General features: G+C 37.9%; 1 protein-coding gene across 7 annotated transcripts in view; it reads right to left on the reverse strand.

Moving 5' to 3' along the window:
* NAV3 (neuron navigator 3) overlaps positions 1-15,255 on the reverse strand; it is a 508,468-nt gene that overhangs the window by 177,975 nt on the left and 315,238 nt on the right. For all 7 annotated transcript variants that reach the window (XM_088054865.1, XM_088054867.1, XM_088054866.1 and 4 more), the window contains 2 exons: positions 3,089-3,206; positions 2,317-2,369 (listed from right to left, as the gene is read on the reverse strand). In XM_088054865.1, the coding sequence (XP_087910991.1) occupies positions 2,317-2,369; positions 3,089-3,206 (171 nt within the window). The remainder of the gene's footprint in view (positions 1-2,316; positions 2,370-3,088; positions 3,207-15,255) is intronic.

The following is a 15,255-nucleotide window of genomic DNA, read 5'->3' on the forward strand; positions in this document are numbered from 1 at the left end:
GAGGGTAGTGGGATTCTTGAGGTTTATTAACTAAAAATTTTTAAATTAAAGACTATTATGACTGTTCCTGGTTTGACGGCTGATGTTCTAGCTAGTTCTGACAGGATATATTGCTATATACTGGTGTATCTCAAACATACAGCATGCAAACTAGCTTTGATTACTATCTTTGGGATTTTTACCTGTATATCACAAATACCTTAAGAGTCCACTGCTATAAGAAGAAGAGAATTGCCCTACCATTAACTGAGTGGGCTAAGCAAAATTGAGCGCTACCAAGGAAACTTACCTGAAAATATAGTAAAATTGTGCCTTTGGCTAGTTAGACCAGTGCAGAGCCCACAGGAAACAAATGGAGAGCAGGTTCAAAACCTGGGGTCTCTGAGACAAAAACTGACAAGTTTGAATGACTTTAACTTCAGAACATTTTAAATTTCCTAACTCAGTTTAGAAATCTGCAGTACGGAACTGGTATGTGAAAAGGCAGGAAAATAGTTTGATCAGTCTGTAGAGATGAAACAATTCAGTAAAGAGATTGCGTCAAAGGACGGATAAATAAATATATTACCATGAAGTTAAAGTGGCTAAATGCCACACTTCAGTCACTATGCAAACACTGATGTATGACTATGCACAGCAGTTTTCAAGGCACCTGGTTTGACACCCAGTGCACCTGGAACATATTCTTTCTCCTGGCTGAGCTGAGAGATGGGAGAAGAAAGATGGACACAAGGAGAGATACAAGGACTGCTGCAGCATGGGCATGCACTGTCTGCGTTTCCTCCATATCTACATGGAGCTAGAGATGAAATCCAGAATCCCTTTGCCACAGAAAAGTGCAACAGGGAATGTACATCAATGTTGTTTTGGAGATGCTAACATTGCTAGAGTGAATAGTTCTCTCTGCAGCTGATCTTTCTCTCATGGAAATGAAGCTCGATAGACAGCAGAGTGATGGGTTCTTAAGCAGTCGTAGATGGCCAGTAACCACTTTTATAAAACCTTGGAAAATCACAAAATTTCCCTGTGCTTTTGTGTTTCCTTGCTTGTCTTGCCTGTCTGGAATGGCAAGTTTTAATGTGATTAAAGTAGAGAGCGATTATCTCTTGATCTGTGTGTGTAATATTAGAGCTCCATGCTGGAGTTTCCAAAGTTCTCATCCAGGGCCGCTAGGTGCTGCTGTAATATGAGTAATTAAAATAATAACTATTATTATGGAAATCGTGTATATTCTTTCTATGGACTGTTTCAAAGAGTCTGAAAGTCAGAGAAAAATCTTATTCTAAACCTGCCCATTTTTTGAACAATAAGAACCAAAAGGCCCCATGATTCACTTCACTAGTATTCAAAAATTTTCCCCTTAACTTTTGACGCTTTGCAGAAAAATGCTGCAAACACCTTCCACCTTTAAAAAATGCACTGAACAAATGCACTTTTTTTTTCTATTTCATTTCCATTTTTAAACCTAGTTTCAGCAGTTTGCTATTATGCAAGTTCAACCAAATCACTATACTCCAAAATCCTTGCCAGCTACAGTTATGCACCTTATTTATATATTATTTGAATGTGAGCAGTAAGGCAAAGACCTCAGCATGGGAGAACATAACTTGGATTGCAAATGATTCAATAAATGCATGGCGATTTTACTGAGGCTCAGATTTTGTGTCTGTCACTTTCACAGTATTCTAAGGAGGTTTCATCTTATTAAATGTAGTTGAATAGCCATAAACACAGTAAAAGATTAATAAGACTCCATATGAATCACAGTCACTAAATGCTTCTTGTCTGAGAGTATTAAAAAGTCTTTAGACAGCTGCCAGCTATAGCTCAGAGAGCTATATGACTAAAAGGCTATTTCTGAAAGTCTTGGAGTCAGTTCATCTAACTGGACTTCACAGTGGACAATCCAAAAGGCTATTTATATTTAAAAACAATTTGGCAAGTGTTGTTCATCAAACCAGTTTTCCAGACACAAAGACTCCACTTAATAATTTATTCTTGGATTTACTGCCCTTAAAATGAAACTAAATGAAATTATTTGGATCCTCAGAAGAACAGGTCTGATAAGGCAATTCTGGATTAATTAGAAGTGATGAAGTTTTGCTGCCAGGTTATCTCAAAATCCAAAGTTAGCATAAAAACAAAATTAAAAACATTAAGCATGTGTGGAAAATAAGTATCAGGAATCTGTATGAGAATTAGGACTTTATGGTAAAAATGGGACAGAATATTAATATTTTATAAAAATCCTTATAAAAAGCATTTTAGGAAGGTGGAGTGGTGCCAACACAAACTAAAAATATATTTTATTCTTACCATTTGAGACTGGCTCCGTGGACAGCCATTGATATCTTCAACCTTTTCATTTGCTAAACAAAAACAGTGAGGGGAAAAGCAAAAGTAAACAATGAGATAAAACTTTCCTTTCCAACCCCTTGAAAAAAAAAAAAAAGAAAAAAAAGAAGAAAACTCAAACCCAAAAACCTAAAAATCAAAACAGGAAAAAAAAAACCTGAAGAAAAGCAGAAAAGGCACAGCAATAAAATGCAGAGGGTTTTGTTGACAGAGAGCTCCTTTCTAAGTAATGCTCAGTTGTACAGTAACAACACTCTTGTTAGCAGCAGTTGCTTCCATATGCCAAATCATGCAAAGGGGGAAGTGCGAAGGAGGTCGCTGCTAATTCTTCAGCCCCTGCAAAATAACTGCTGACATGAAATCTTCCACAATTGTCTTTGCAGGGTCAGGATACAGTTTCAAGGCATCCCAGAAAATATGAGCCACTCCAACTAACAAAATGCACACATGGGAGACATATGGTTTAATGGAGCATTCATTTCTGACAATTCAAAGTGTGTAAGATACAGTTCTGGCCATTTAAAGTATGGTTAAACAGCAACTTCCAAACATGCTCACATAAACATATTTTTTAATTAAGACAAGGATGAACCACACAAATATCAGAGACATATGGACCCAGTCAAATTGTATTATTCAGGGTTCCTCTTATTGTTAAATACATTCAGCTTGAATTATACATTCCCCCATGCAAGGAGTCAGCTCGAAGTGCTTCCCTCAGCCCTGGTCTTACCAATGATCTGGATGATTTCTGCTAGCAGAACTCCATCTGCAATGTCCTGTTGCAAATCCTTGATCAACCGCTTGTGGCCAGATTTTGCTAGGTAGTGGTTAGCCCAGTCAGTGTAAATCTGCAGAGCAGAGCGGGAAGGCAAGGGGAAGAAGGGGAAGAGAGGAAAAAAGACAATGAAAAATCTTAAAACAAATGTTGGCTTACATAGCAGAGCTATTCTGGAACACATTTCCATGTAAGAAGTCAGCACCAAGGGAAACAATTTTAATGTGTTTTTTGACTTTTTTTTTTCCCCTAACGGTCATGCCCCTCCCCCTCTGTTTTATTTTAGCTTCGAATGATTCAGGCTGTTTCATGAGGGTTCAAACTTGCTGTGACCAAGCAAAATTCCCCTTATGACTGTAAAGGAAACTCCTGTCGTAAATCAATCACATCTACCAAAATTCCACCTCCCACCACATTTCTACCTCCACGCATGCCCCACCAGCAAGGCTCATACTCTGGGGCTGCCTAAGAGAAAGTGATAGAGGGGACACGTGCCTGTGTTTGAGTAAGGATTAATCGGGGTGTCACTGGTGTTCCTGCGCCTGGTGATGCCTCTGTAACACTTTATGCAGTAACCACTGTGTCCTACTGCCCAGGGACAGGTGGTTTGTCCCCCTGCCTACAGTTCAAAGTGCTCTAACCTGCACAGCGGAGACTGAGCACCAGATGCACAGTAGTCTTATCACTGGAATTAGAGTACATAAATTCTGGAAATGTGCTGTGCCCTTTCTTTGCCTGAAGAGGAGGGAGAAACACTGAGACTGAGCAGCACCAAACTCATAGCAACAGGCAGCACAGAAATGGCTGTTATCAACAAAAGGCTGAGAAGGACCAGCTGAATTTCATCCTCCAAAATAAGGGAGGAGAGGGGCATGAAGAGAGAGGTTGAAGCCATTTCATAAGGTGTGTACTCAGAGCATTTGGTAACACCTACAGCGCACACACGAGCAGAACCAGGTTTACTTTGGGTGGGAAAGGAGGGACACCTTCCCCTCTACACTGAAGGAGGAGTGCACCCCAAGAGCTCCTCACACCTTACTGGGGTGTCCCAGCATGCAGAGAGCTCACAGAAGTGGAGATTGGCAGGGGTTGTCACACAACAGGAGGGTATCTGTGGCCTTTGGCAGCCAGCCCTGGCTCCCTTTTGCAGGGTGTCTGTGGCCTCTTTCCTCATTCCAGAAAACAGGACTTGTACAGAACCTCCCAAACCTCCCACTGCCGTGGGATGATTCCACTAAGAGAAAGCACATATGTATGACAGCACCACCGTGTGAGTAAATATAATAACTGAGAGTCCTTCTCTGCTGAGAATATAGTTTGAAAATGTTGAAACTGCACCTTTTTAATAAAAAAAAAGCTTACTTTATAAACATTCTTTTATTTAACCTCATAGACCCTTGGGAGAGGAAGGGGTCAGAATCCTATTTTGTGAAAAGAAAAACAAGAGGCCAAAACCATTAACTACTTGCTTATTTCATCAAGGAAATCTGTGGCAGAGCCAGAGTGGGAAATAGATGCATTTCCCAGTCCAGAGCGTAACCCAGAGACCCATCATCTGCTTTCCACCCCACAAAAGTATCATCACTTAGTCCATGCTCACCTGCTAAGGACTCATTTGCTAGGTGAGTAGCTTTGCCACAGATTTTCCCACTCTTTATTAAAAGAGAGAAAAATAGAACTTGTTTGGTGTACTCTGTTTCTTCCCATATTCTTGCAAGTGGCTCACCAGTTGATTGGTGATTGATTGATTGATTCAAAGTCTTGACAGCTTTAGAACTTTAAGTAACTCTGCAGAATTAAACTGTGGAAGTGGATTCAGCTCTCCCACAGTCAATGGGATTGCTGCTGCTAAATGAGGCCCTTAATCTCCCTGCTACACCCAGAAGTCCACTTGAATCTCCTGTATTTTCACTGACTGAAATCAGTGTTTTTACTGATGGATATTTTTTTCCCTATTAGAGCTGAGTAACACAAAAGGCTCCATTAAAATGTGGGGTTTTTTTAAAACAAACTGTAGCTAAGGAAGTGTTTCTTCAACTGTATAATCATATGGAGGGAATGTGGGGTCTCTATAAAGATTGTCTGAACACATATTTAAAAAATATGAAACCATGATGATAAAAAACACATACCACACCCATAGCATCATATATTCCCTACTACTAGTATTTCAACTTCAGTCATACTTTTAAAGTAATGTTTCAAAAATACTCTCTATTAATATAAGCAAAACTATATTCTGTATTCCAATGAAACTGATCCACTGGAACATACAAAATTTAATACCACTAGTATTATTTTAGGTCAGTTTCATATTACAAATGAAAATACCAGGCATTTCCTTTTTCATTTGTCACACCCTCATATAATTGGGTGTATCAGTCCTAATTCTGACTACAATTTGAACAATCCTCCCACTAAGCAGACAAGGAAATTTCAGTACAGCAGCTGCTTTGCAAGTGTCTAGTATTCAAAGAACGGACTTCACTGATCCATCCACCCCCTTCATAATTTTGTTTTTTCATTAATTTGAAAGTGATAAGCATAAAGAATGCAAACAGTATTTTTTAAGCAAAGGCTGATTATGCACATCATAAAAAAATTCTGATGGTCAGCATTTGATAGGCATGCAATGGTACAGAAACAGTACTAGGAGAAGCCAGTTTTAAAAGAGTTTTTTCATTTCAGATGTATTAATAAAAAGTCAAGAAGACAAAGATTTATTGATGGAGCAAACCAACACCCAGTTAGCAGTGGAATGTCACGTTTTATCTCCTCTCTTTCTGTAGGAAATACCACTTGCTTCTGTTTCCCCCCCTTCCCCATAGGATGCCTTTCTCATTCATCTCATTCTTCTGGGACCCAATTGGTCAGGAGTCTTGTAAAAAATGAAAGGCATGTAGATAGATGCGTGAAATTAGAAGAATGTACACGTGCCACTATAATCTTTTTACATTAAATTCTGTCATGTAAATGTAATGAGGAATAGAGACTGTCCACTCCACAGTTTTCAAGCATCAATGCACCTCATAAGTTTTATCTTTAAATCCTTGGGAAAATATAAAGCTCCAGTGTGCTTCATCATTCGCAATACTGAGTTATCATGGGAGAAAACTCAGAAGACCAAAAATCAGTAACTTCATGAAAGCCTGCTGTTTATGAGTGCTCCCCTTCCACTGGGTGCAGAGCAGCTCTAAGGAGGAGCTGTGCATGCTCTCCCTCTTCTGAGAGATAGCAATAGATAATGACATCTTGCATTAATTATGCAGCAATGTTTCCTCAAAATCCTCTTATCTCAGATTTTTCTGTAATGAGGCTGTTTCAGAGAGAAACCCAGACAGGAGTGCTGTTGCAACATTTCTTCCCCTCTCCACTGCTCCAGTAACCCTGAGCCACAGCCACACACTGGGCTGGGCTGCTGCCTTACTCATTTCCTCCCCAAGCTTCCTCAACTGCTTGTCATGCTCCCCTTCAACAGAGTAGAGGAAACAAACCCCCTAAATATAGTTAGGAACTTCACCTCAATACTTCACATGTAGCTACAAGGAGCTGCTTGGCAGGATCCATAATGAAGCAAAACACTTTGTAATGTGGTAGCTTAATGAAGTGAAAGAGAGAGAGGATCTCACAGGTTACTGTCTTTTCAGAAAATGTTTAATCATAAACCATGTAACGTACATCAGGCAGTGATATAAAGCATCTTCTTTAAAATTGATGCAGAAATGTTACTGCCCACTATTAATGCCAAGTAGGAAATGTCAGATGGGTTTCAGAAATGCAGTCAGCCTAATGCAATAATAATGCATGACACTTCATCAGTGTCTCACTAGATCAGCTCAACATGCTTTCCAGGCATAAATGAGATCACTCCTTCTATTTATTATTTCTGTAGATGTGAGGAAACTGAGGCATAAAGGCTGTTTTTTGATGTGGCTCACTCAAGGGCAAACAGCTAGGACTGCATCCCAGATATTCTGAGTTGAAAATAATTCCTTCTGTGAGCTTTTATATCAGATACTTTTAGAGAAATGCTTGGTGGGAAAATGAATATTCCAAGAATTTGGATACTTCCTAATTTTTTTTAAATTTTTTTTGTTTGTTTGTTTGTTACAGAATATAGAATCTCAGCTCTTAAAATGGTCTCCTGTTGCTATTGAGAAGATGTCTTTCCATGTGCCTCTGTCACTCCCTTATGTGCCAATGTTGCTGCTTAGGGAGAACAGCAGTTGCTGCCCATTGAGGTACACTGAGACCCTGACAGACTTCAATGCCATTTAGGGGCATAGGTTAATTTTCAAAAATATTTAAATATTTTTTCACTAAATGAAAAAGATATGTGGAATGAACAGACAGAATTCAGTTCTCATCACTTGTTCTTTAAAATATTCTGCAGGAGACAAATGTATCCTCACTCATTAGCATGGCAGATGTGAAATGCTGTTCTCCAATGCTCACTATCATAAGCACCTTTGGGGGTGGGGAGGCTTTTTAAGAAATCCATTTCCCAAAAGGACTCTGTAGGCAAGAGCAAGCTTCTCACACATTTTTCTTTAGTGTTTCTTTTGTGGCAAACAACAGTTGGACAAATGGAAAAAAAAATCCATTAAAAAAAAAAAAAGAGTTGCTAGCACTAGATTGCAATATTTCACAGCGGTACACAATTCAACTTCTCAGCAGAGGAGTCCATCTTTTATTCTATGTTTGGGTTATATCAAAATATTCATAATATTTTTTTTCTTTATGAAAAATAGAGTAAAGGAAAATGAAACTATTAAATAGTCCCAAGACTAGAATTTTAACAATCAGCCAAAATGGAAATATGGCACGGTTAACTTAATAAAAGGGTTATGTGACTTCTAGTGTAATGTTTTCACTCGACTTAAAATGTTGCCATTGGAAACAACTGATAGTTGAGAGCACTTAAATTTTTCACCCATGGACACTTTTTCAAATTGCCCTTGAAAAAGAAGAGATTGATGAGTTGTTTCTGTTGTTCTCCAGCATATTACAAAACTGGCTGTAAATGCTGTATATCTATTTCCTGGGAGGTTTTCCAGTGTGTGGCCTACCCTGGATGCTGAATACCCAACAGAGCCTGCATAGCAATCCCAGAGTCCCCATGAAGAGGATTTGCCAGAGGAGAGGGCATGACCACAACTTTATTTTGACTTAGCTAATAAATTGTGAGTAGCAAAGCATGTGTTGGAGTGTCCCTGAAGCAGTCTGTATTTATAGAGAAGCTGGGCAACACATTGATTTGTGTTAGATTAGGGTGAGGAAATCAGATTGCAGAGATGCCTTCCTCCTTCCCACTGCCTACACATTGAGGAAAACTCAACTGGAAGGCAGGATCTGACCTTTTCTTATTTAAGGTTACACCTCTTGGATGCAGAAGAACAATTTATTAGTTTCAGTCCTCCACTTTGCAAGTAAAAAGACTAACTTTGTAAACAATGGTTCAAATTTAGACTGCCATAAGGGACAGTTCAACCATTCAATTTATGTCTTGATTTATTTGGCTATAGAAAATATTCTGCAATTCATTTGCTATGGAGTAAGTCTAGGGTCTGGGGGTGGCACTTTTTGTAACATTAAGCAAATTACATGAGAAAGAAAAATATTTACGCAATTGAAAATATATAGCCGGAAAATGAAACTAGAATGACTTAATTTATAGGCAAGATGGAAGCCAATGCAATTTATTTGACAAAATGAAATGAGTATTAAATGGCATTCCACAAACCCTGTTTCTGAAACCCACTGAGCAAATGAGAACAATTATGAGTTAAGGAATAGAAACCACTTAGAGGGATACATGCCAATTAACCAAAATGTCAGAATCCCTGTAGTATAATTCTATTTTTTAAATAGCAGCATGTATCCATCAACACTACTCAGCAGTTTACAGATAAAAACACAATTAAACCAAACTCCAGTAATCCCAGATAAGAAAATTAGTAGAAACAATACTCTTCAACAATCACTTGCAAGCCTTAAATAACTTACCCAGCTTTAAGGGGCTGTTTTATATTTCCAAGTTCCACTTGCAGTTTGTGATTGAATCACTGAAGTAACATTAGTACTGGCTTACTGTGCTCCCTTTCTACTCATTTCTTCCCAAACCCCAACTCAGAATTAATTTAACACATATGTTTGAGGCCAATACTCACCAATGGCACAGGAGCAATATTTTGATGCTTCTGTGCCAGATGGAAGGTAACAGTATAAGCTTCTTTGAATGTATATTTGTGTGTGTGTGTGTGTGTGTGTGTGTATTTGGTGTAAGGTTCACTGAGTAATTTGTATATTGACCCAGATAAAAATCCAGTACTTTATAGAATAAAATCACTTGTTCATACTTTGAAAAGAATCCTACTGATATGCTTTACAGTTTAAGAATTCTGTTTTATTCACTGACTTCAGTCTTGTGCAATAGCAATAAAATGCCACTGGAAGGAGCCAGATCTTCATCCTGAAGCTGCAGGAACCCTGAACAGGCAGCTGCTTCTCTCTACAGGCTTGAGCTGTGAGGATGTGGTACTCGTCAAGGGAGCAACAGCACCACACTTATTAACACTGGCCTCGAGCTTCCTGAATTACCAGGAGATATTAAGTGCCTATCACTTATTATTAAGCGCCACCCACGCAAAGCAATCCTCCAAAGCAGTCGACCTTGAGACTGTCTGTTATAAATATGCCATATATTTCTTCATAAAACTTTGGAACTATTTCTTAGATATAGATATGCATATAGATAGATACATAGATATGTATGTGTGTATGTATATATATATATATATATATAGTCTTTAAAGTGCATTTCAGCATCCTTTCGGTGAAAGTACAATAAAATATTGGGTCTATTATTCAATGCAGCTTGTTCATAAAGCATTGATTTAAACTAATATCTCAGATAATTTTATTACAGTAAGGATAAAAGCAGTGTTCTATCACTTGGGCCTTCTCAAAAATCCCCTTCATGTAAAAAAAAAAAAAAAAAAAAAAAAGTGCTTCAAGAAAGCTATGCTTCTAGTTTTTTTTGGCATCCAGGTTAACAGAGACCCCATTTGAGTCAATCTGAGGTCTCATATATGCCTTGTCACTGCCAAGGTAAGTTTCATGACTTGCATTCACTTTAATAAAGACACCCACAGTAGGCAGAGTTAAGTTTCCTGTAAAGGGAAAAATTAAGTGAATTGGAACAGGTTTCCTTTATGGCTCACCAGTATTAACACCACAGATGAATGGACAAGACTTCTACAATCTGAGTAGAAGGCATGAAATAATTTTGAGAACAAAAACACTATTGCTTTGTTGGTTCTTTTTTTGTTCACAAGCAAAAAGCCACTTTTGCTATCAAACATACCATTTCTGGATGAACACCTGCCTCTACAAATCAGCAATGGGGCTCCTCACATGGAGCTGAGAAGATTCCACTGTGAAGCTACTCCAGATTTTCCATCAAAGCTCATTTTAAAGATTTATAACTTGGACAGGGAGATTCTTTCCACACTGCAATTTGGCATTAAAGAACTTGGCCCAGGGATCAAAATAACCCTCTTTGCCAGCACTTCTTTTTAAGTGTGGAAAGGCAAATTTCTAATATATAAAAATACAAAAATATTAAGACACACATCTGTTCTCTTCTTCTGAGAAAACAGTAGCAAATAAGGCCATAACTAACTTTAGAGTCTTCAGCACTTTTTGAGGCTTAGAGAACTAATTCAAATTTTCTAGTTTCTTCTCATGTGGAAGAACAGTTTTACAAATCAATCTAAACAAAATACACTGCTTTATGAGCTATGTATTTTATAACAAGCTATTTTAACTCCTGGGTAATATTTTCTGTGCTTTGATGTTTAAAAGTTGTTTTTCATCAACTCTATGATTTCAATATCAACAATGGTCTTGTACATATTCAGAACACTACTGAGGTGCTATAGGTAACACAATAAGGTTGAGTAAGCTAATGATTTCAAGAGTTGTGATCTGAGGCTGTCATTTATCTCTGTTAAAGGAGGCCTTGGTGGTGAATATAAGACTTGTAATGGTCGTATGTGCAACTGCTTTGCCTTTTGCTACCTATCTGAAGCTTAGGAAATTATGCTTACACATTACAGCCTATACTTATACCTCTTCAGCTCAAGAAATGCACTGCTTTGAAGACTTGAAAGACTAAAAAAATGCAGCTTGGTACAATTGGGATACTACTCCAGGACACTTCCTTTTCTTTTTCCTTTGATCAGCATTGAAAGCACTGCCCACAATAAATACCTACCCATTCTAATTATAATAATACTTAAATTTACAATCATTCAGTGCAATTAACTTTATGTATGAAGTAAATTCTATCTGTCAATATTCTTAAACAATGAAGTAATCTTATCACAGTTATGATAATGGAAGACTTTTCATCTCAAATGGGAATCAATGTTCTAATCTTTCTCATTTCTTAATGAAAGATGTGTCTCATGTACATCTTCTGTAACGCATCCAGATATGAAGGATCCTACAAAGTAAAGAAAAAGATTCTGGATTCCTACTAAAAATGCCCTTAACACTCTCCTTTCTATCATAAATGATGCTTAAATGCCTCTAGTGAATGCTTTGGCTACACATCACATGAGAAGAGGCAGCGTCACAGAGGGATGACCTTAGGATGTCGGGGTTTTCATTCACTATTCAATCTGCCATCTCCCATGTATACATTCTTCCAGATTTTTATTCTCCTACATCCTTCTGTAGGACCACAGCACCACCCAAAATAGCCCCAAAGATACATGATCCATGACTCAAAACTTTTCACCCATAATTTACCTCTGAAGACAATGAAACTCCTTTCTTTTATGAGAAAAATGGTGCTTTAGTGTTTAATGTTTGTTCTCTGGGTCCTCATGCCTGCCTGTACATAAGGCCCTCTTCCTCAGGGGACTGCTTTCCACATCTGCAACTCTTCATTCACTGTCCTATAGTTTCTTTTAAAATACACATTCTGGTGATACCATGTCTCCTGGATGACAGACTAAAAATGAAGGATAAGGATTGACTAACTCACTTTAAAGGGCCACTGCCTGTAAATTTAATCAAATCCATATCTTCCACCTCCCACACAATCACCCCTTGGGACTAACGGCTTCTGTAAAGGATTAGGAAGGGGATACTCTCATTGCGGCCACACCACTATAGAGAAAAGAATTCAAGATTTGGGAAGTTGTGAGCAGGAAGCAGATGAGGAAGAAAGGGACTCACTGAAAACACAAACAAATAACTCTGCTAGAGATTATAGCATTTATTTTGGACAGAGGCGACTGTGCTCCAGCCATTCCTTCCAAGAGCCTTTTTATATTTTGTCCTACTAATGTAAGTAAGAAACAGAAATAATCCTGTATGAGTCCCTAATGCAGCTGCCTTCCACCTTGTGTCCCATCCCACGTCAGGCTCAGTTGTTTTCTTGGACTGTGGTGCTGCATTGCACTAATGGCACCAGTAGCTCTCTCCTCAGGTAGCTCTGAGAAGGCTGGCACTCCAGGACAGCCTACACAGCTGCTCAACCATTCACAGGGATCTGGAGTATTACTCTGGGGACTCCTGTTGACACCCCTCCATTTAGTCTACTTTTTTCAACAAGAAAAAATGAGTTTTTTTCTGACCTTTCCCATTAACCTCCTAACTCCCTGATAACATAAGAAAAAAGATAAATTACACATGCAGGCTTTTTCTTATTTTTTGTTTTGTTGGTTTGTTTGTTTGTTTGCTTGCTTTGGTTTAATTTGGTTTTGGTTTTTTTTAAAGGAAATACTTATTGCTGGTGAATAATAAATATTTCACTCTGAAACACTGGCAAGGGTTATTTTTTCCCTAGCTCTAAATTTTGTTAAAGTAGGCAGGTGCTTATTTCACCTGCCCTTTCAATAAACCTTGCTGGCAAGGTATTTGACTTTGTGAAGCCAACACAGCTTCTGAGCATTCTCAGAGGTACAATTTCGTGTCTGTACAGATCCTTAATGTAAAAACCTGGAATGGCTATGGATGGAACATGAGCACTGCCAAAATTGACAGCTGCTGAGTGGGAGTTCTGAGGATGAGCATGATGGATACAGACACCTAAAATGCAAGTGAGATAGGTCATAGGAACATAAATTCTTTGGGGGAGGAGGGGAGATCATATTTCAGGAATTACTGTACAAAGGATATCCTTTGTTAAAAGTCCAACCATTTCCTACATTATTTAGTGAATAAGTATGGCCTTAAAACAAGTTTTTCTTTAAATTCTTATAATTGCTCTTGAAGGTCCCTGATAACAGAGGATTGTGGTTTTTTAATAGCACTTGCTGGATATCTGTCATTTTGATGTAAATGTAAGACAAATGCTTTGGAAAAACATAAAGAACCCTAATGCTTTTTCTTTTTTTTTTTCTTTTTTTTTTTTTTTTAAGAATTTATACATTTGGAAACTTGGAGTGGAAAGTGAAGTTTGAAATTTTATGAAAGTGGTATATCTCTCAAGTTGGTCAGTCCCACAGAGAGACTTCTCAACCATTGCACCAGATGGCTTTGTTCTCACCTTCCCTGGACAGTTTAAAATTACTTCACTATCAGGAATAAAATCCCATACTTACACTGATGCTTTATTTTATGTTACTGTCATTATCTTGTTACAGGTTATAATGGTATTGGCATTATCTGCCTAATAATTATTCTTGAGTAACAGCAGTAAAACTCTTTTAAGTATCAAGCTCTGACCTGGAGTCTGCTGAACTACTTAAGTTTCGTCTCTGTCTCTTTGACCGAAAAAAGATGTTCCATACATTAATGAAGAATGAAAGTGGGAAAATGGATTCTCTAGTCTGTGGTTTTACAGTAAAAAAAATCCCATCTCAGCTAGATAGATTAAATGTGCCTCACCATAATTTATCTTTATATATATATAAAACTAATATTATACTATTTATATATATATAAATGTATTGTGTAGATGAATTTACTGCATTCCTTCAACTTCTAATCCACAGAAGAATTCTCTTATAAGCAAATGTTCATGCCACAGTGCAAAATAAGTGACTTTGTTACATGTCAAACAAGCTTGCAGGATTTGAATCCGCAAGGAGCACTCTCAAATGCAAATAACGCGGTAAAAGATGTATTTTAGCATACAAATGATAAAGTGTCTTGTATTGTAAGCCATTAAAAAATACTATATCCTAAACATGGTATTTAAAATGCCCACAGCGATATTCAGTGGTATGACGCATTTCTGTAAATAATTACTTTAAGAACAATGTATTTCAATTAATTGTGTTAGCACTCTCCAAATTCCAATCACACAACAACCCCAGTGATACAGAGGGCACGAGACAAATGTTTTGATTGTGCAGAAGCATAATCAGCTTTGAAATGATGCTCAGCCAACAATCTGCCCATAGAGTAGGGAACCCATCTGAATGTTCCTGACGTGAAGCAAGGGTTATTTAAAAATGATAGCATGCACATGTATTTGCATATTGTCCATTCTTTGCAAAACAAAATTCACAAGTTTATTGGGCATTCCAGTTGACATGACAGGCTCACCCATGTCCTTCAGCAGTTACAAGGTAAATTTTTTTTTTAAAAAGCACAAAACCATATAACTTACTGTGTGCATTTAGATGGATTGACGCCAAAGACACAGCAAGAAAGCCAAGAATTGAGAAAATTTCTTAAATCCACAGGTAGATAGTATGGTTATCATCGAATTGTTTTAGCTATATATATTTCAGCCATTGAATACACACTATATAACCAGAGTTCATGAGGAATCTAACAACTACATGAACAGCAAAGCCATGTGATGAGAGGCAACAAAAATTAGGGAAGGCATGATGCTGAAGCACAACCTTTAGAGCTGTGCAAATCCTCAGCTATGTACACACCCCTCTTGGTGCCCTTCATGGGAACAGGCGGGCAAACACCTCAAAGTAGCTGTGGCATGCTCAGTTTCTTACGTTGTTTTTCTAACTGACCAGACCATCACTTGGCATGAGTGAATGTTTTTTGTGGAAAGCTGTCCGAATCAGAATTTGCAGGGAAACCCAAACATTTCTTAACAAACTTCATGTATTTATTCACTTGAAGTCAGGAGGCAG

The sequence above is a fragment of the Pseudopodoces humilis genome, chromosome 5 (assembly GCF_049639895.1).
Source record: "Pseudopodoces humilis isolate 2021_Gansu_Grassland_sample_001 chromosome 5, ASM4963989v1, whole genome shotgun sequence".
Taxonomy (NCBI): Eukaryota; Metazoa; Chordata; class Aves; order Passeriformes; family Paridae; genus Pseudopodoces; species Pseudopodoces humilis.